This window comes from Rhinoderma darwinii, chromosome 7 (assembly GCF_050947455.1).
Source record: "Rhinoderma darwinii isolate aRhiDar2 chromosome 7, aRhiDar2.hap1, whole genome shotgun sequence".
NCBI lineage: Eukaryota > Metazoa > Chordata > Amphibia > Anura > Rhinodermatidae > Rhinoderma > Rhinoderma darwinii.
In genome coordinates this window covers 129832930-129854494 of record NC_134693.1, presented here as the reverse complement: position 1 = coordinate 129854494, position 21565 = coordinate 129832930, and the positions used below count along the sequence as shown (strand labels likewise).

The window sequence follows — 21565 nt, the reverse complement described above, 5'->3', positions numbered from 1 at the left end:
GGTGTCCAGTTTAGAAAACCCATCTTCATGCTGTATACCCCATTAGGGTATTCTGAGTTAATAGAGGGGGGGGGGTGTCCTCTGTTCAGGTTCCTCATCTCTTGTGGAGAGTGCTTACAAAGAGTGTCTCTCGCTCTGGAGGACCTGTCCTGTCCTGCTTTACACAGATATCCCATTGATGTGAATGGCCACTGTGTAATGCTTTCATTACCATATGGTGGCCCTGCAGAGAAATTAAACACTTACTGCCAGGTTTCACCTGATCGCTGGGGGTCCCAGCAGGGGGAAACATTATGATCTGCTCATTGTCCAAAACGGACAACCCCTATTTAAATGGAAGCTGATGCTGCCCCAGGGTCCACCTTCTGAAACCCCTGGCAAGCAACTAGCTCGCCATACATTTCCCCTGCAGTTTCTAATGCTGCTCATTGTAATGGATGGCTAGCCATGTAATACATGGACAAACCTAGTATGCCAAAGCGAGAGCTACCCTTTGCTAGCAGTTCTTCACTCTGGTTATAGAAGGGGGCATATGGAAAGCGGATTGTTGTGGCCAGGCAACCCCTTTAGGTCAAGTTGAAAGCAGAGGTCAATGTTGGATGAGAGTACTCTGTTCTCGCTGAACCCCATCTATCAGTAATGTCATAATATCAGTGGTGGAATCCCAGCAGGGTGATCTGTGTCAAGGTCTAGTCCCGGTATATATATATATATATATATATATATATATATATATATATATATATATATACACACACACAGGTCTTCTATTCGGAATAGAAGGAACGAAAAAAAATTACAACCTGAAGTAACTTCTTTAGCAGTGATTTGCAACCTATTGTTCTCCTGTGCATGCTGGGAGTTGTAGTTTTGAAACAGCTGGAGACTACTGTTCTATAGTATGGAAGCAGAAAAGTGAACAATTCATTCTACGGTGTTATAAGTCTACTGCTCCTGGTTGGCATCAGCAAAATCACAAAAAGTTGGCACCCCAACGGACCTGTACGTCTACATGGAAGTTTTTTGCCCTCTTTAGACAGCAGGACATCGGGCAATCTGTACGTGTTCCATATTGGAATGTACATAGGTGGACACCACCATAATCATCTGTGCAGAGAGCCCATGACTGGCATGAAGAACAGAACACCATCAATTCAGAGGGCAAAAACCATGCAACGACCAAGTCTGCCATTATGAGGAATGTTTTTGTGAGACGGCCTCAGAAACACCTCCAGATATCTCCAAGTGTTAGTACCAAGCACCACCGGCCTCCCAACATCTGGAAGCAGAAGGAGGTGAAACCTGACAAGAAACAGATGATCTCCAGACGCTGCGAGAGACCCAGGAGATGAATGACTAACGTGTTGAATTCTGAAAAGATTTTTCTAAGTGATTGTGAATAAAACGACGTCCGGGTTGTCTCCAGATTATTTACTGTTTATACAGAAATATCTTATTTGGTTAAATGTAAATGGATGTAATAAAATTGTCATTTGAATGTGCCCGTCGAAAATTTTATTCCATCATTATACATATTTGCAAAGTCTCGATGTGGTCACAGAAGGCGCGGGGTTAAGTAGTGACCACCAATACGCCTTTTCAAGGCAGCCTAGTCTAAGTCCCGCACGGGTGTCCGAGCAGGCTGGAGCGGGTGCTCGGATGTCTGATGACAGCCGGGCTCCTGCTCCAAAGGTAGCGATCAGAGTTTACTTCGATCGCGTACATTTAACCCGTTAAATGCTGCGGTCAATGGCGACTGCAGCATTTAAGTCGTTTACAGTGGGCGGGAGCTCCTTCTGTCACCCATCGGCAGCCCGCAAATGCAATCGCGGGCCTCCGAAGGGGTGTCATGGCAGCCAGGGGCTGCGTTTTCGTTGAATTCAATGGGAATGCAAAACCCGCAACAAAAAGTGTTGTGAATCGCAGCGACTCCCCTGCAAGAATCGTAACTAAGGACGAAAACCCAAAACTCCCTTCTTGCTGCAGTGCGGCTTCCTGGGATGACGTTTCATGCTGCATCACATGGCCTGCAACGTCATCTTAGGAGGACGGAATATGCACAGAAGAGAGGGAGGGGGTAAGTATAAGCTTTTTTCATCGCGGGTTCCCACAGCGGAAGTTCCGCCCGAGAAAAACCACACCACGGTTTGGTGCAGTTTTACAGATGGAATGTGCTGCATGTTCCAGGTCAGACACGCTGCATAGTTTTTACGCAGCATATCCGACCCAAGGGAACCCAGCCTTAGGGTATATTCACACGCTAAACTAAAAACGTCTAAAATACGGAGCTGTTTTCAAGGGAAACCAGCCTCTGATTTTCAGCCATTTTTTAAATCACAAACTTTTTGTGCGGCTGTTTTTGGAACGGTTTTCTATTGACACAATGAAAAACGGCTCAAGAAGTGACATGCACTTTTTTTTACGGCGCATTTTTGTACACGCCGTTGTTTTAAACGGCCGCGTATAAAAATGCCCTGTCGGAACGAAATGCCATTTTTTCCAGTGAAGTCAATGGGCAGATGTTTGGAGGCGTTCAGCTTCCGTATTTTCAGCTGTTTTTCGAGGTGTTTACGCACCGAAAAACTGCTGAAAGTAAGCCATGTGAACATACCCTAACAAGAACATGTACAATTACATAAAAGTTTTTGCCATTTTAGAGACCCCCACCAATTAGCAAACTAAGGGGCAATAGTGCAGTAGAGCGCCACCTACCCTTCACTGCTAAACACTGCATAGCGACATCCTTAAGGATGTGGCTATGCCTGGTACTCTAAGGCCTAGCTCACATCTGCATTGGAGGCTCCGTTAGGGGTCTCCGTTGCAGAGTCCACCGAAAATGGCAGAAACAACAGCGCAGCATGCTGCGCTATGGTATCTGGTAAAACCACAGACAAAAGTGAATGAGTTTCCTCATCCGCTGGTGGTGCAACAGAACCAGTGATTCCGGTTATTTCCTTGTTCTGCTCCTCTGACAGAATACCGAATGCAGATGTATAGACTTAGCCTATTAACATATGCGCTAAGAATTACGTTTTTTCTTCCACCATAAGAACAGAAAAATGGAATTTTACGCTGTGCGGAAAGACAACGGCACCCGAAGGACAATGGGTCCCATCGCCTTTCCGTCATTTTTGTCAAAATCTGCGACTGGGGCTCCTAATGCAGATGTGAATAGTGCCTTGTTACTTGAGCTGCAGACTGCTCCTAAGAATAGGCCATCAATTGAAAATCCCATAAACCCCTTTAAGGCTGGGTTCACACTGAGTTTTTTGCTGGCAAAACATCTGCCTCAAAATTCCGTTTGGAATTTTGAGGCAGATTTTGCTCTGCCTGCACGCCATTTTTCGCCCGCAGCCATTGAGCGCCGATGGGCATAAATGCAGCGAAATACGCTTTCTCTGCCTCCCATTGAGAGGTCAGTGACGTAAATGCCCGAAGATAGGGCATATAGCTTCTTTTTCCCGCGAGAAGGTTTTTCCACTCGCGGGAAAAAATTGTCTCCGCCTCCCATTAAAATCAAAGGGAGGCATTTTCGGACGTTCTTTGGCGCTGTGCCGCGTCGAAAAAAGTTTTAAAAAAACTCTGTGTGAATCCAAATAAAAAAGTCTAAACAGGATATTAGGATTTCTGGAAGAAAAAAAGAACCCACAAATATTCCAGGATTGGTCAGGTTTCAGTTTATTGGTAAGTTGCTTCTCATTTCCAAAGCTTCCATACACATCTGTGAAATATTGCACTAATACTAGACATTACACAAGCATCGCGGCTAGAAATTCCTAGATCCTTAGTCGCCATTGAATGAGCACTGCCTGTCCTATTATTAACATGTAATGCACCGGAATCTGTCCACCATAAAACACGTCATCACCAATCATAGACGCTGTGTTCTGGACTATATTATGTACAGCAAGGCGTATAATATTATAAAGAAAATCCCTGATGTACAAATCAATAAGAGAAAAATATTCGGAAATCAAGAGTCTTAAAGGGACAGTCCATTTTATTTTCCCCTACAAACAGCATCACTAGTCCATGGCCTGTGCTTGGTTTTGCAGTTTAGCCATATAAAAGTAAAAGGTGATGTAATACCAGGCACAGCCTACAGACAAGAGTGGCGCTATTGCACCTAGTATGCCCATTGCAAGCAAATCCAGGGGGGGGGTGGGTGTGCGCGTGCGTGCGTGTGTGTGTTTCTATCACTTTAATGCATCCAAACAAAAAAAGTCTGATGTGTCTCATGTATGTAATTTCATCCGGTAGCCATCTTTTATTCTCTTCCATTATTCCATGACAGAGAGGAAAGGGAGTTTTGTTTTATGCAGACGCCCTTGACTTCCTCTCGGAAGTGGCGCAGTGCCTCGGGGGGCCTAGCTGTGGGGTGCTGCACATCTTGAAAGCGGTGACCTGATTAGATTTGGAGACTTGTAGAAAGGCCCACTCGGATTTTCCCATCTTTGCCCGGAGTGAGTAGATTTTCATTGGTTGCTATGGGCAACAAAGCCGCTTTTCAAGGCACGAGGCTTGTCGTCGATCACTCGCTTACAAGGAATGTTACAGATCTCCGCTAAATTATTAACAGTCACTAATAATCTAATTAAGAGGATGTCGTTCATAGGAATGTATATTGTATAGCGGGCAAAGAAATAATGCAGAATATTTGCTTAGGCTGGAATCACACATGCAGTTTTTAACGCAGTTTTTGTTTTAGCCAAATCCAGAAGTGGATTCAACAAAAAGGAAACTCACCCATCCTTCCATTGTACTTAACGGTCCCTTTAGATCCACTTCTGCATATTTGATCCCAACCTTTAGGTGGCCATTACACCTTTAATAGCGGGCAGCCGAATGCTCGTTCAACCGAAGGCGGATTCTCCAGACCTCGCAAGCACGTGTAACCCTCTGACAGACACCTCTCCCTCGAGAACAGAGAATCTGCCATGTTGAAATTCAGCATTGCCTGATCCTCCCCCTTCCCCCTCGACTTGTTGGCCGTACATCTAATACATATTAGATGGTCAGCCGGTCCCATTGAAATTGGCGGGTTCGGCCAACGTAAGTCTAATGGGTATTGCCACCCTTAAAGTTCCACCCAGGACATCGGCTTGCTGCATAGATAGAGGAACAAGGAATTTAATACAGGAATTATAATGTGTATATAAGAAGTGGACGGGGGTGAATTGTTTTTTTAACACCATGCACATATATAAAAAGTTACACTCGTTTTAAGTATTTGTACCAAATGTTTCCCGTTTGGGTTGAAAAAGAGAAAAGAAGAGAGACGCTCTATTTCAGGAGTAAAGGTTTAGCGTTTTACATATGGGATGGTTGAAATAAAATGGAATAATGTCATATAGAAATAGGATCCATCAACAGACTGACCGCTATAAATCAAGACGTCTATGAGAAGCCTCGATAACAGTAACCTCGAATACAATGGCACCCACTCAATGAACCGGCAATGTTCAGGAAGCCCAAGTCTTTGAAGAGTCGATGAGATTCTCCGTCCTGGACAAAAGGGGGTTGGGGTTTCAAGCAGGGGACTTCACTCTATAACAACGTTCACAAAAATGCCCCAAAAAAATTGCCACCGGTGTAAATCCCCCATCGCAACAATGTAATATCTGGCCACTGCAGTAAATTTCACGAGTCCAAATAAGACACGGCCGTGGAGCCTGTCAGACGTTTCTGCTGAGCCAATCAGCCATGAGGACACAAGCCTCCAAATCCCTCCCCCGAAGGGGAAAAAAAGCATTGTTACTTTTTGGGGAGCATACATTGGGTGCTATGGCGCATACATTGGGTGCTATGGCGCACACCAGGTTAGTGACAAATCCTCTTTGAGTTCTTGGTTTCAGGGCTGTTGATATCATTGATGAACGGTACGGTCCGATTCATGACCGGCGCCTGCAAGTTTCTGAGTATAGACGACTAGCGAGGTCTAAGGAAATAGATTAGAATAACGTAACTTATGGGTCACATGACGGCACTATTCGAAAAAGATGAAAGAGGTGAAAAAAAAATAATGGAGGAAGGATTGGCTATGAGAGTTTTTTTTTTTTGGTTTTTGCATTCAACTTTTTAGCAGAAATGAGAAGCTGGAAAACTATGTGCAAAAAACAAAGCATCACAGAAGCACAAATATAAATCCCGGGGTCGTTCTTTCCTACCGAGTTCTTATATTCAGATGTATCTCAGTTCTAAAAGGATCGGTCTATTTTGAATAATCCCTAAAAGGGTCCCTTAAAAGGAGCCAACGACAGGGAGTCCCCACTGCTGATGACCGCCCCGGGGATCAACTGTAATCTGTGTGGGAGTCGGAAAGCAAGTGTTCAGTTTCCCTGCAGCGCCACACAGTGGAAATTAAGCATTACACAGTTCCCATTGAAATCAATGGGCTGCCCATGTAATACATGGACGTGCTGGGTCCTCCGGAGCTGGAGACACTCTTTGTAGCCAATCCTTGCTCTGGCTAATAGATGAGGGTCCTGGACCAGGGGCTTCCCTTTCAGAATTTCATAACATTATTTGAAAATGAGTTTTCTAAACCAGACAACATATTTACCAGCTTTTGGTTACTGAGCTTTAGTGGGATTGTCACCGTAGGAAGTAAAGCTGAGGGTTATTAAAAAGTCATCAATTTGTAGTCTCAACCTTCTTCCTTTGGGATGATAAAAGGAGTTGGACACTAGATCAGTTACGGGCGATCCCTTCAAGGTGCCACAGTAATCAAAGCGGCCGCCCACTCCATCAATAGACGTTGAGGTATGAGAGCCGCAGACCACCATGGCGTCCACTATGAAACACCGTTATAAAAATAGGCCATACGAGTAATTCTTCAAATGTCTCTTTTCTATACACGTTTACATTTTACAGAAACACTTCAACACAATCGTCTGTCAGGGAGGGAGTGTAAGAAGAATGGGTTCCCCTACAGCAGTGGTCTCCGACCAGTGGTAAAACGACAACTCCTAGCATGCTGGGAGTTGCGGTTTCACTACTGCTAGAGAGCCACAGCTTATTTAGTGCAAACAGAAAAAAAATGGCGAAAGCGCAAAATACTGGTTTCGATAGTACGTAAGGTTCTGCATAGACTTTGCCTTTTATTTATGTGCGAAACCCGCAGGAAATAAAGAATATATTAAGTTAAATTATTGATTAATATTGTAATTATATAAATGCGAGAATTACATTACCAAACATAGAGATATTAAAGGGAAAGGAGAAGTAATGGCACCTCCAGCCTCTTTTTGGGTGTGCGGGCCCCTACCCAGAGGTACTGAGGGCTGCCAGGGACCATCCACCGTGCTTCATTGTCATAGACACATCAAAGGTATATTAATTAACAAGTGTTAAAGAACATAGTAGCGCCCTCCTGCAAACTGCACCCTCTTTCAATTTAGACATTCCTATTTTGATCACACGACATGACCAACACATCTACTGTTCTTTCTCAGCATGGCGACGGGGGCACTTGTCATCTCTGTTCCTAGAGGCTTCTATAGAATTGCTTTTCACGCACCAACACCATGTTACGCATTGGGAATACCAGAACTGTACTGGTAATCTAGACGACAGTACATTACGCCCGTACAATGGGAGGAGAACAGACCATGGGTGATCATATGGGTTATTGTGATCGGATATAAGAGGATTAGTCAAGACAAATAAAGTTTATTGAAGATATGATAGTGTGTGTCCATAGTAATAGGTGAAACCAGCAGCATCCAAAGGGCCTTTTACACCGGTCGACACAGCGAGCGCCGATCAACGAGACATCATTGATCGGCGCTCGTTTGCTCCGGTCACACGGAGCTATGGATGGGGACGAGCGCTCGTTACTCCGATCGCTCGTCCCCATACATTATCATCATGTCGGCAGCGCGTCTCTCTGTTTACACACCAAGATGCGCTGCAGACAACGATAATATTTTACTTTTTTAAAACGATACGATCAGCGGATGATTGGGCGTTTGCTCGTTCATCTGCTGATCGCTGCCCTGTTTACACAGGGCAATTATCGGGAACGAGTGTTATATGAACCCTTGTCTGCCCGATAATCGCCCAGTGTAAAACCCACTGACTGCGTCATGACGAACTTTGCACTACTATTATATTTTTCCTGCGTGCAAATCAAGTTCTATGCTGGAAGTGATGGTAAGTCATGCGATGGGAAAGGCGCAGGGAGTTGCGTCCCACCGAAGTAGCATGATGTGTCTCAATGCATTCCTATGGATGAATTTGCGGTGTAACCCCTGCATAAAGCCGGCCATACACAGAGATAGCTTTCGGGCGAACTACAGCTACCCCGACACCCCCCATAAACATGCATGCATGTTTATTTTAATAGTGAAGAGATAAGCTGCTACCAGACATATCTAGCGGCACTTCTCTCCCGGGAAAACAAAGGATCGACATGTTGAAATTCAACATGCTGATTGTTTCCCTCAATGACAGATGTCAGGGAACACATGGGCTGCCCGCATTATTTATATACCTCATGAGCATGGTTTAATATTAGTGCATATAGACAGAAATGCAACAGATAACAGATGAGAACGCCCTGTGCTCTCTTCAATAAACTTTATTTGTATTGTCACAGAGTCCCTTTAAATTTCGCACAATTGACCAATGGCCACATATTCTTTACAACTTCTATAATTAACACAATCAAGTGCAATGATAGGAAGGAAAACAAATAAATAAAAATTTGTTGTACCACACAGGAAAAAAACATGTAAAAAATGAACCAATGGGTGATTACAATAGATATAAGAGCCCGGAAAACTTGGGTGGAGTCATCAAAAAGGCAAACGGGACGTTCTTCTGTATCTAAAGCAAGTGCAAAATTAACAGCGCGTAGCATATCCATGAGATAATAATACTTTTTTTGGGGGGGGGTGGGGGCACCTGACAGGGTGAAGTGGTATTCCCCATACTTCTAAAACCACACAAGAGGATGGATCAGTGGGCTTTGGTGTCGATGACCTAGGTTCTAATAGAAGATATCAAAAAAAGTAAGCTGGCCCCATTGTAGTGGGGTTACCACGTCACACCGAGAAACACAGTACAAAACCAGGTCTCCATGTCAGACCGATTGTTTGGGGAAGGAAATATGGCAGTGAGGTGCTGCCCCCAATACACACAACTGAAACAAAGATAACCTCAAATGGTACATGATGGAGGAGTGCAGGGCTCGGTGGGTGGGGTAGTGGGTCGGTCGTGCTCATTCCTTTGCTTTATTTAGGAAGTCAGCTATTTTAGCAAAATTTTCCTCCTGTTGTTCAAGGGCGTCCAGTACAATCCCCATTGGAGTCTTCTTCAGGCCGACGCCTTCAATCTTATTCTCCATCTTGTTTTTTATGTTGCGGAGCCTCAGAGACGCATGGATGAACATCACTAGGGGGCAGAGAGTGGAGGAAGAGGTTAATAGAAGGTATGACACGTCCCCTTTAAAATCTCTTCACCTATGGAGAACCTACTCTTGTATGCTAAAGTGGTTGTCCATGGGGGGGGGGGCATTCGGGACCCTAATCTATGAGCCAGAGAAGAGAGATGATAACAAGCAGCGTACTACATGAACGGACATCCATCTGTTGACTGGCCGGCCGCTGAAAAATTATCCGAGTCTCCGATCCGAGGAATGATAGGATGTGTTCTATCTTTCCTTGGATCACTGACGGGACTCGGCCGGCGCACAAGGTCGTGTGCATGAGGCGTAAGTCTTCAAAACGGCTGACAGCTCTATATACAGGATGGGCAGAGCAGCGTAACTACACCTAGGTTGTTTCCGTTTGGATGTCCCGGTGCCGTGTTCAAAAGTGCCGCTCTCTGTTCTGAGCGACGGCTCTAGCTGTCTCCTGATTGAATGCTGGAGCTGTCACTCCGAGCAGAGGGGAGGAGCTAGGAGCGTTCATTGAAAATGAAGAGGCCGCTTCACATGGGACTTCTCGGTCATGCAACTTTCATGACCGACAACAGAGATATAGATATCGTAACGCTGTTCTCCCTAGCCTGTATATAGCGCTGTCAGCAGGTTCCTCAAGGCCTTCTCACGTTATTCCCTCTCTGTACTGACTGGGAGTGCACTAGAGAAGAAGCTGTGCAGGCCAAGTATATCCAAAATGACAACACACATTATATATTAGTGATAGGCACAGAAATACCACTGTAAATCATATTGCTTATCCTTGCTATGTCTTCTGTATCAAGCCACAAAACACATTGTATTTAATGGGAGCATCAGGGAAGTTAGCTACTTCCTCCCTCACTGACAGCGTGGGCAGGATGTTCATGTGGACAAACATTTGAAAGGACGTCTGGGCTTTCCCACAACTATACAGAAGAGTTTTCCATCTCTGTTGTGTGAGTTTGTCTACAGATGGCCATAGACACATTAATTTCAGTGACCAAGTGACAGATCCTATTAATGTGAAAATGGCGGACAATATAAGCGGTGATTCATCTACTTCACGTGGAGTGAAACACTGCACAGTCCACGAGTACAGGTAAGTTTTTCTATTTTGCTGGTGGTATTGCTTGAATTGTAATCTGCTGGACGATACGGAAACACATACACCATCAATGAACTTAGGTAAAAAAAAAAATGCAGCAAAATCACTTACATAAAAGTGGGAATGTTATCCCAAACACAAACACCATCACTCCTCCAAACAGAGAGATGACAAAGTAGCTGGACAACATAATAGACATCACGAAAAGTGTGGGATACTGCTTCTTAAATTTACGAACAAAATCCTTATTGTGTGACGCCCACACAAATCCCATGAAGACCAGGATGACGACGGTGGCCCCGAGGATCAAGTTGAAAGGACTTAGAAACCTGTAGTAGAAGGAGAGAAAGAAAAGCAAGTGTGAAATTGTAAGGCAGTAAAAAGGTGACCATTTAAAGTGAAGGGTCACCCAACGTCTGACTGTGTAGTCTGGACCGCCCCCTAATTATGTTGTAAGAAAAAAAAAAAGCGACACTTCTTCAAGAAAAATGTATTCACCCAATTCTTAGTTCTCTCTCTTATGGTGAATACTCAGGGACAATTTATATGGCTGCCCTTACAGACCCACAGGGGATGCCGCAAGTGTCGGACTGGGCCCCAGAGCCATCACTTTTTAAAGGACTATTCTTATAGGTTTATTCACAAATAATTTATTATTTATATGGTCTGTGTGAGATAACAGCATAATTTGGGATGTAATTAAATAAAAGTGGACATGCTCTGTATAGATTCAGAATAGTTTCCTTTGGTGGGCCCGAGGAACACCGATCCGGCACTGGATGCCTCCCAACTTTCCCAGAGACATAATGAACTCCTGAATAGAATTTCTAAAAAGTTTGTATGAGATTGAAAAAAAACACGGCTGCCCATAGGCGCTGCCTACAGGATGTGTGCAGTATTGCAGCTCAGCTCTATTCAAGGAAAGGCTATACTAGATATAGCCAGTGAGTAAGGGTGGCGCTATTTCCTGAAGAAAGCAGCCATGTTTTTCTAAACTCATACAACCTCTTAGCAACTTGACGGAAGAGGACGACTCTTATATTTACTTTCTATTCTTGTGATGTGATTTGTGTTCTGGATGAAGCACAATATAATTTGGTATCGGAAAGGAAGTCAGCAGCATGGTCCCAAATATAAGGAAAGACTGCCGTCCGTCAAGTAGGCCACACTTTAAAATGGGACATCCAGGATTAGAAAAACATGGCCTCTTTCTTACAGAAACTGCGTCACACCTGTCCACAGCTTGCGTTTGGTTTTGTAGCTAGACTGCATTAAAATGAATGGGGCTGAACAGCAATACCACACACAACCTGTGTACAGGTGTGGCGCTGTGTTTGGAAATAAACCCATATAGGTCAAATCCAAGTACAATACATATCATTAAACCGGCAACAATTCCCAGAATCCTCCTGCAGCCCCCAGAAACCTTTACATTACATTTGCCATCCAGCTGCTCCAGTCACTCTGTTATTACGTTCATTGCAACCCGATGAAAACTTGGCCAACTTCCTTCACCAGCAGCGCACAGCAAATCCGACGTGGGACTTAAGCACCGAGCTAAATATAGATCACAAATATCTACTTAGAACGGCCTGGAAAAAGTGAATATCATCGAGGCCGCAGGAACAGAACGTTAACAGATGTGCGCTCACACGGCAACACCCCGCAGCCAGCCTGAAGAGTGAACGCTGCGCAAAAAAACGGAGCCACGTATATACAAAATGCTTTATGGCAGTGTTTCCAACTGCTGCAAAACTCTCAGCATGCCGACAGTCTGTGGCCACATTGTACAGGATAGCCGCAATGACGTGCCGAGCCTCCCTCTAAGGTTAAATATCTGCGTCTCTTGCAAAAATCTTCTGAAAAACTATTTTATGATACAATTTCCACAAGAAAAATGGCTTAATTTGGCTTAAAGGGGTTGTCCAGTGAGATTCCGCTGCAGATTTCTGTAGGAACACACCATTATAGTCCAGAGCTGCATTCACAATTCTGCAGGCTTCAGAGCTTAAATCTCTCAGTAACCCTTGCTGGCTTTAGTGTGGGCACAAAGCTTGATCTGGAGATTTGCATTCTGGGAAGTGTAGTCTTTACACAAGGCACTATACAGTGTATGATGTAGGAGAAACAAACTGCCCCCTGCATTTTAGGAGCTCAGCTATGCTGCCAGAGACATGGATGACAAACTTGCTGACAGTTTCCTTGTATTTGCTGTGTTTTAATGCTTGTGTTTTAGCTTCTCCCTGAACGCCAAATAAAAATCAATCCAGCAAGCAGTCCAACAAGGAAATCTGTGCTATATTTGCCTATCCGTGGATGACCCCAAGCATTACAGTACGGATTAAGAACAGCACCAGGGATCAAGAGTGGCATTAAAGGATTCCCAGGCTTTGTCAATACCTATTGATTGCATCCGTTTCCAAGATCCTCAGAGAAAACCCCGGAGGATGTCATGACAATACAAACGAACATAAAACAAGGCCGTCCCGAGCATCTCATGCTGGCGGTGGCAATAGTCAGTGACAGGCAGACAAGGGGTTAAAGAGCGATGCGCGGTGACCACATAGTGGGGTGGGCTGACACAACGTGATATATGGCAGCACGGCCGCCTAGGACTGGGCAATTAATCGAAAAATAATAGAAATTCTGCGTAATTAAAACAAAGTCATCCTGCGAATTTCGGTTTTATCAATAATTTTCTTCCGGTTTAAACCGTATCTGGATCTTCAGGACGCAGATACAGTTGAACCCAATGGTAGAGCAGGGGACCGTAAGGTCCGTGTTCTACCATTCGCTATGTATCCCCGGACGTGACCGCTCGTGTCTGCGCTGAGCTGCACAGACCAGAGGGATCTCCTCCACTCGCCATTGGAACGGGGTTAGGCGAGTATGTAGGTTATTTTTATCAGCCACTATTGGGGGCAGCTATGGGGGCATTATACTGCATGGAAGTCAGCTGTGGGCGACAAATATTAATTCAATGGCGTAGCATGCAAATAGGGGTCGTGGCATGCAAAAGGGGTGTGGCCTAAATAATTATTCAATATTCATAATCGAGGTCACATGTTCAATTAATCGTGATTTTGATTTAGGTCATAATTGCCCGGCCCTACGGACGTCTCACTACAATACCGGAATATTGTATAATACTTATTAGGCAACAACCTCGTATACGCCAGAGGTGCAGCAACACGTTTTTAGGTGTAAGCCCCTCCCCTTATTTGGCCACACCTCATAGACCAACCCTAGTCATAAAGTCAAATGCATTCTGTGTCGTCCAATGAGTGCTCGGAGCTAGTGATGTCATCAGATCCGCCATATAGTGCTCACAGCAGACTGCTCATATACCTAGAATCTACATCAGCGCCCACGCAGAATAGCAGGCTAAACAGAGGTGCCAGCTGGGTAATCACACCCACACGTTATCGCATCCACTGTACCGAATTACCCATAAACCGGTGTCAGCCACGTAGCAGTGCCCAATTAAAGAGGTTTTCCGGGATTTTCCTCCTGATACGGCATCAATGTATGAGCAGTGGAGAGCCAACCCCTACAGTCCCCAGAACGAAAGGGCGGTGGCGTTTGCTGGAGCGCCATACCCCATTAATTTAAAGAGGACCGGTCACCCATCCTGACAGGTCTGTTTTAGTAAATACTTGTAATCACCATGAAATAACCATTCTGGAGCATCTTTTCTTATAACTCTACATTGTGCCATTCCTCTGTTATTCCTCCTAGAAATGACAACTGGGTGTTACCATTCCACTTGTCAAAGGGGAGTGTCCCTACACAGTCTCTCTGTCAGCACTGATTGGACATTATCAGTCTGTGAAGGGACACCCCCCCCCCAACTGGTAACATCCAGTTGTCAATTTATCCATACATTTCCAGGAGGAATAACAGAGGAACGGCACAACAGAGTTCTAAGAAAATATGCTCTAGAACGGTTATTTTATGTATATGGCTGAGTTACAGTTCCGCAGCTACTTATATGTGGCGATCACTTCCTGTGCCAGGCAGAGAGCAGAACTGGAGAAATCCATCAGACAGAAGCAATCTATGTCTGTCTGACAGAATTCTGGCGACATCACGTCCACCGTAACTATTTTCAGCCAACAGAGTTGGGCGGCTAGCCAGAAAAAAATAAGTCCTTGAATCTGTCAACTTGCTAAAAATCTATTCACTGGCTTTATCTTTCTGGGAAAGCTGGGTGACGAGCAACGTGTGACCATTATAGTTTGTTTGGTGAGGACATCCAGCTTTCACAGACTCCTGACTCACAAATCTGCCTAGACATACAGTGCTACATCCTGTGCTCCCATGTTGCGCGATTCTGTATCCCCAAGCAGATTTGCTGTTCAGTACAGCGGGAAAGCTGGGTTACCAATCCAGCGGGAGCGGAAATAGAGGTGGTCATTCCCCTCGTTATGCAGCGATACAGGAGAGTGGGATGTGTTGCTCCATAACTAGGCATATTTGCTGTTCAGGTGTCTAAGAAAGCTGGGTGACAACCCGTGTGGAAGCCATTGCCAGGAATCCTATTGAAGGGAAAATAGCTGGATTTAGATTACCCTCCCCCGCCGTCGTTGGTCAGAGCTGAAGAAATCTTCTGCCAAATACGTAGCGTGTTACTCACTCTCATCCATTTCCTATGCCAGAGGAGTGGGCACAAGGACCACGCCTAAAACGCAGCACGACTCTTCTTACCGCTGTCTTCACCCAGCTTTCCCAGACGACTGAACAGCAAATCTGCCGAGATATGCAGTAATACCCGTATTGCTAATACTTTTCTGTACAGGACACTAGGAAAGCTGGGTGATGACCACTGAGGCCAGAGGTATCGTTACCCAGCTTTCCCAGAAACAGATAAGAAAGCTCAAAATAAATTTTTAACACCTTGAGGACTTGACAAGAATTGAAATATTTAGGAAATACATTTTTCTCCCATAGTAATTTCCCCTGGCTCATTGCGGCAAAACGGAGCCATTTTTGTAAAAACCGACCGCGCCAAAAAGCGTGTAACGTAAATACAACCTGACATTTGTATTTTAATCAGAGGAAGTCTTCTGAAATACCATTTTATTGCAGTTTTGTGCTGGAAACTGGTGACGGATCATCAGACTTTTCGGATTATTAGAATTTGGATTCACAATACATGTGGCGTATTTTTACCCTGCAGCAAGTTCGCATGTGCGAGGCCTCAAGCACATGGTCGTGACCGTAATCACTGCTCGTGATTGCTGTCACGGCTGGCCGCCGATCGCAGACAGCCACCCGCATTTTTCGGCCCGTGCTCCCAGGACATGTCCTACGTATTGCGGAGGCTTTCTACGGCCCAGGACCCTTCCCGTAAATATACGGGAATGTGTCCGTGGTCAACAGAAATGAATGTGTTCGTAATTGCGGACTGCAATTACGGACAAACTCTACGATCGCGTGCATGGCATATTGCAGTTTTGTGCTGGAAATAAGTGACAGATTATCAGATTTTCTGGATTATTGGATGCAAGAGTAAAGGAATTAGGCTTCATGCACACGACCGTAGCCATGTGCACGGCCGTGATTTTCGGTTTGGCCGGCCGCGGAGTGTCACCTGCAAATCGCGGGGAGTGCACATGGCCGCGTGCATTATTTTCTATGAGCCATAATAAGACATGTCCGTTCTTTCTGCGGTCCGGGCTCCTGGGCCACGCACGGACCGTGGAAACCGCGGTCGTGTGCATGGGCCCATTGAAATAAATGGGGCCGCAATTCTCCCTTGGATTTTCGGGGGAATTGTGGCCGCAAAAGTAATAATTCGATTTTTTGAACTTTTTTTTTTTTTTTTTTACTCTAGAGGGAAATTTCATGGGTTTCAGTGGCGGACATCTGGGATATTAGTCAGCTCTGTAGTTGCGGTGTCATTACATGTCTTCTCGTAGCGCAGATCCGGCTTTACTTAGCTCCTGGCTGCTCCCTCCCCCAATAGCCAGAAAGTAGAGCTGCTGCTGCTGCTGCTGCTGCAAAAGAGACTCTATATGATGGACTCCACGTGTGGTCGGCCGATGGTCACTGCTCGCCACAGCAGCTGGAACCCCAGTGACCTACTCAGCATGGTGGGAGCTCAGGGTGGTCCAAGAACAGGGGTCTCCACCCTGCAGTCTCCTGCTACAATTCTCACCCAATTACAAATAAAATAAAAAAATTGTCGTATTGTTAAAATTTACTTGATACTTGATCACTCCACCCCCTATGGATTAAAAAAAATTCTCAGGTATTCTCAACTAAAGTAAATCTGCGCCAAATCTGCCCCTGGTGGCGCTCGCAGCCAAAAGATGCACCTTACTACAACTTTAACATGGTGCAGAACGATCACACGTCCGTTGTTCTCCAACAATCTCACACAGCGACGGGAAAACATTTACAGCGACTTATATTGAATTAGAGAAGATTAAAGTTGCATCTTGAGATTCTCAACCTTGTACCCTGGGCATCTTATTGCACAAGTCGCAGTGTGGCGCAGGCCAAAGAACCGCGCAACCTTAATGCAATTTGAACTTTCTTCTTCCTCGCCGTACGGTTACCGGACACTCAATACTGGCTGCGGTCAGCGGTGTGACACAATGGCTACAGTAGCTTCATCTTACCCTAGGTCTCTGCTGCAACTGTAGAACTACAAGTACAAGCATGGCCTCCAGAGGGCGCTGCCCTCATCAGGTGGAGAACTATCCTTGATATTATTGCACGGTGCAGGTACAGTTGTCGATTCACCCCAATGATCCGCTCTCCCTCCACCCTTTAAATGCTGCATCATTCCTACTTACCCCACCAGGCAGATGACGGCTGCGGCCAGGGCGAGGTAATTGGTTTGGTAATATAGCAGATTGCTTACAACTCTGTTATTCCATTTTGAGATATCTTTAAAGTCCGGTCGGCCGAAGCGGTCGGTGCCTGGGAAGAAGTCATCCCAGGGACGCAGCGGAGCTACCTGGACGTCCATGTTCATGCAGCCAGCAGACCCTGGAGAGATACTGCACATGCGCACAAATCTTCTGCAGCCCGATTACCTCATCGCGCAGCTCAGGAGCGCATGCGCAAAACGTAGCCCGTCACTACCTTGTAAACCAAGATAGACACTAGAGGGCGCCGTGTCAACGGCATATATCCGCCATATTGTGGTTGGCAAAGGAGGGCATTGACTAGACATGACGTTTATTATAGTATTCATATTTACCACCCGATGTGGTTCAAATTTATAACATCTCGGGCGTTCTATATGTTGGAACATTCTCACAGATATAGGAAATGTCACACAAACCTCGCATAATACATAAAATGTCTCATCTAGAATTAAAGGCCGATCTGACGGGTGCAGATTTTTTGGGGATATAAAATGCTGCATGGACCACCTTTGCATGCTACTTTTTTCTTCAATCCAGATCCATACTGCAGGTCCAAGCAGAGGCACCAGCTAATAACACATTATAAATAATGCATAGGGGTTGGCATCATTATAAACACAAGAGATAACAAATGAAACCATCAAAGGCTCAATTCACACTACGTGCGATACACAGTCGGCATATACACTGGGAAAATCTCCAACATATACGTGCCCAGAAGTCAAACTTACGTCTAGGCGTACGTTCTTAATTGCTGAACGTGATGTGCGCCCAACTGTATCCGCGCTACGTGAGATCTGCAGCACATATATTACAGACTTGCATACACGCATTATTATGAGGGCACTGTGACTGTCACAGTTATGGGAATATTGAGACTAGCACTGTTGTGGGGGCCCTGGGGTTGGCTCTGCTTTACGCAATGGTTATCACTGTTAAAAGAGCTAGTTGGGTAGCTCTGTTGGGGGGGATTGCGCTGGCTTTCTTATGGAGGCCATGTAGCTGTCATCATTATGGTGGGGGGGGGGGGGACATTGGCTGAGACAGATACCATTGTTATTATAAATGATGGGTTCAGTGCTGTGAGCCCTCTGATTTGGGTATTGTTGGTGGACATGCTTTATAAATGTTATCTACTGACACTTAACAAGACATATTTCAGAGAAAGTTTACTTTAATCATTAACAATATGTAAAGAGTAGCAAAGGAAATCGGAGAAGCTACCACAAATATGTCTACCCTCCTGGATTGTCTGGGAGACATCTTGGACTATTGGAAGCAAAGGGTAGACACACCAGGCAGGCGGGACAAATGCAGTTTACTGCTGCCATCGCTATGGCGTCATTACCGCAGCCCTAGTAAGAGAAGGGGCACTGCGGCTGGCACTGGCTGGTTGTCCAGTTTCAGCAATTTAATGTTATTTTTTGTATAATTAAAAGTCATACAATTTTCCAATATACTTTCTGTAATAATTCCTCACAGTTTTCAAGATCTCTGCTTGTTGTTATTGAGTAGGAACATTCATTTTTCACTCTCAGGGGATAAAATTCTGTCCATGGTCATGTGATGGACACACAGGCGCACGGTGTATTAGAGCTGTGTCTTCTAATGATCCCAGGACCTGTGTGTCATCACATGACCATGTAACGAGCCGTGCACCTGTGTGTCCATCACATGACCATGTAACGAGCCGTGCACCTGTGTGTCCATCACATGACCATGTAACGAGCCGTGCACCTGTGTGTCCATCACATGACCATGTAACGAGCCGTGCACCTGTGTGTCCATCACATGACCGTGTAACGAGCCGTGCACCTGTGTGTCCAACACATGACCATGTAACAAGCCGTGCACCTGTGTATCCATCACATGACCATGTAACGAGCCGTGCACCTGTGTGTCCAACACATGACCATGTAACAAGCCGTGCACCTGTGTGTCCAACACATGACCATGTAACAAGCCGTGCACCTGTGTGTCCATCACATGACCATGTAACGAGCCATGCACCTGTGTGTCCAACACATGACCATGTAACGAGCCGTGCACCTGTGTGTCCAACACATGACCATGTAACGAGCCGTGCACCTGTGTGTCCAACACATGACCATGTAACGAGCTGTGCACCTGTGTGTCCATCACGTGACCATGTAACGAGCCGTGCACCTGTGTATCCATCACATGACCATGTAACGAGCCGTGCACCTGTGTGTCCATCACATGACCATGTAACGAGCTGTGCACCTGTGTGTCCAACACATGACCATGTAACAAGCCGTGCACCTGTGTGTCCATCACATGACCATGTAACGAGCCGTGCACCTGTGTGTCCAGCACATGACCATGTAACGAGCCGTGCACCTGTGTGTCCAACACATGACCATGTAACAAGCCGTGCACCTGTGTGTCCATCACATGACCATGTAACAAGCCGTGCACCTGTGTGTCCATCACATGACCATGTAATGAGCCGTGCACCTGTGTGTCCATCACTTGACCATGTAACGAGCCGTGCACCTGTGTGTCCATCACATGACCATGTAACGAGCCGTGCACCTGTGTGTCCAACACATGCCCATGTAACAAGCCGTGCACCTGTGTGTCCATCACATGACCATGTAACGAGCCGTGCACCTGTGTGTCCACTTGACCATGTAACGAGCTGTGCACCTGTGTGTCCATCACATGACCATGTAACGAGCCGTGCACCTGTGTGTCCAACACATGACCATGTAACGAGCCGTGCACCTGTGTGTCCATCACATGACCATGTAACGAGACGTGCACCTGTGTGTCCAACACATGACCATGTAACAAGCCGTGCACCTGTGTCCATCACATGACCATGTAACGAGCCGTGCACCTGTGTCCATCACTTGACCATGTAACAAGCCGTGCACCTGTGTGTCCATCACATGACCATGTAACAAGCCGTGCACCTGTGTGTCCAACACATGACCATGTAACAAGCCGTGCACCTGTGTGTCCATCACATGACCATGTAACGAGCCGTGCACCTGTGTGTCCATCACTTGACCATGTAACGAGCCGTGCACCTGTGTCCATCACATGACCATGTAACGAGCCGTGCAACTGTGTCCAACACATGACCATGTAACGAGCTGTGCACCTGTGTGTCCATCACATGACCATGTAACGAGCGGTGCACCTGTGTGTCCAACACATGACCATGGACAGAATTGTATCCACTAGAAGTAAATAATGAATGTTCCTACTGAATGACAACAAGCAGAGGTCTTGAAAACCGTGAGGAAGTAGTACACAAAGTATATTGGGAAATTGTATAACTATTAATCATACAAAAACATAAATTTGATGAAACTGGATAACCCCTGGCCGAGAAGGAAATCTATATCTAAGTCCACTAAGCATCACCTGCTATTTCTGGCACTGATGTTGGTTAGGCTCTCTCTACACGCCCTAAAGATATGCCAAGGGCTAGCACTGATATAGTGGGTACTGTGACTAGCACTAATGTAGGGGACACTGTGGCTGGCACTAATGTAGGGGGCACTGTGGCTGGCACTAATGTAGGGGGCACTGTGTCTGGCACTAATGTAGGGGGCACTGTGGCTGGCACTAATGTAGGGGACACTGTGGCTGGCACTAATGTAGGGGACACTGTGGCTGGCACTAATGTAGGGGGCACTGTGGCTGGCACTAATGTAGGGGGCACTGTGGCTGGCACTAATGTAGGGGGCACTGTGTCTGGCACTAATGTAGGGGGCACTGTGGCTGGCACTAATGTAGGGGGCACTGTGGCTGGCACTAATGTAGGGGGCACTGTGTCTGGCACTAATGTAGGGGGCACTGTGGCTGGCACTAATGTAGGGGACACTGTGGCTGGCACTAATGTAGGGGACACTGTGGCTGGCACTAATGTAGGGGGCACTGTGGCTGGCACTAATGTAGGGGGCACTGTGGCTGGCACTAATGTAGGGGGCACTGTGGCTGGCACTAATGTAGGGGGCACTGTGGCTGGCACTTAGCTGGCCCATAGCAAATTAATATATTTTTTTTCTGTCAAGTTGGAAAATATAACATGCGACCAGATTGGTTGTTATGCGCCACATGCTCTACAACCAAGATTGTCTAGTTTTCGTCTACAACTAAATCGCCAGAAAATGTTCTTTGTCATGTTAGTAATAAAGT

The 21565-nt window shown here is 45.8% G+C and overlaps 1 protein-coding gene across 1 annotated transcript; it reads right to left on the bottom strand.

Annotated features, from left to right (window-relative positions):
* Positions 1-6828: 6828 nt before the first annotated feature.
* Positions 6829-17533, bottom strand: ARL6IP5 (ARF like GTPase 6 interacting protein 5). The gene is made up of 3 exons (XM_075834024.1): positions 17315-17533; positions 10623-10840; positions 6829-9396 (listed from the first exon to the last, which is right to left on the bottom strand). Exons 1-3 carry the CDS (start codon positions 17527-17529, stop codon positions 9224-9226), a joined length of 606 nt encoding a protein of 201 aa, XP_075690139.1. The 5' UTR covers positions 17530-17533; the 3' UTR covers positions 6829-9223.
* Positions 17534-21565: the final 4032 nt, after the last annotated feature.

Coding starts and splice junctions, on each gene's coding strand:
- ARL6IP5 (XM_075834024.1), bottom strand. CDS start 17,529: ATGTGCAGTATCTCTCCAGGGTCTGCTGGCTGCATGAACATGGACGTC. Junction 10,841..17,314: donor GCCGTCATCTGCCTGGTGGG/GTAAGTAGGAAT, acceptor CTTCTACTACAG/GTTTCTAAGTCCTTTCAACT. Junction 9,397..10,622: donor GATAACATTCCCACTTTTAT/GTAAGTGATTTT, acceptor TCTGCCCCCTAG/TGATGTTCATCCATGCGTCT.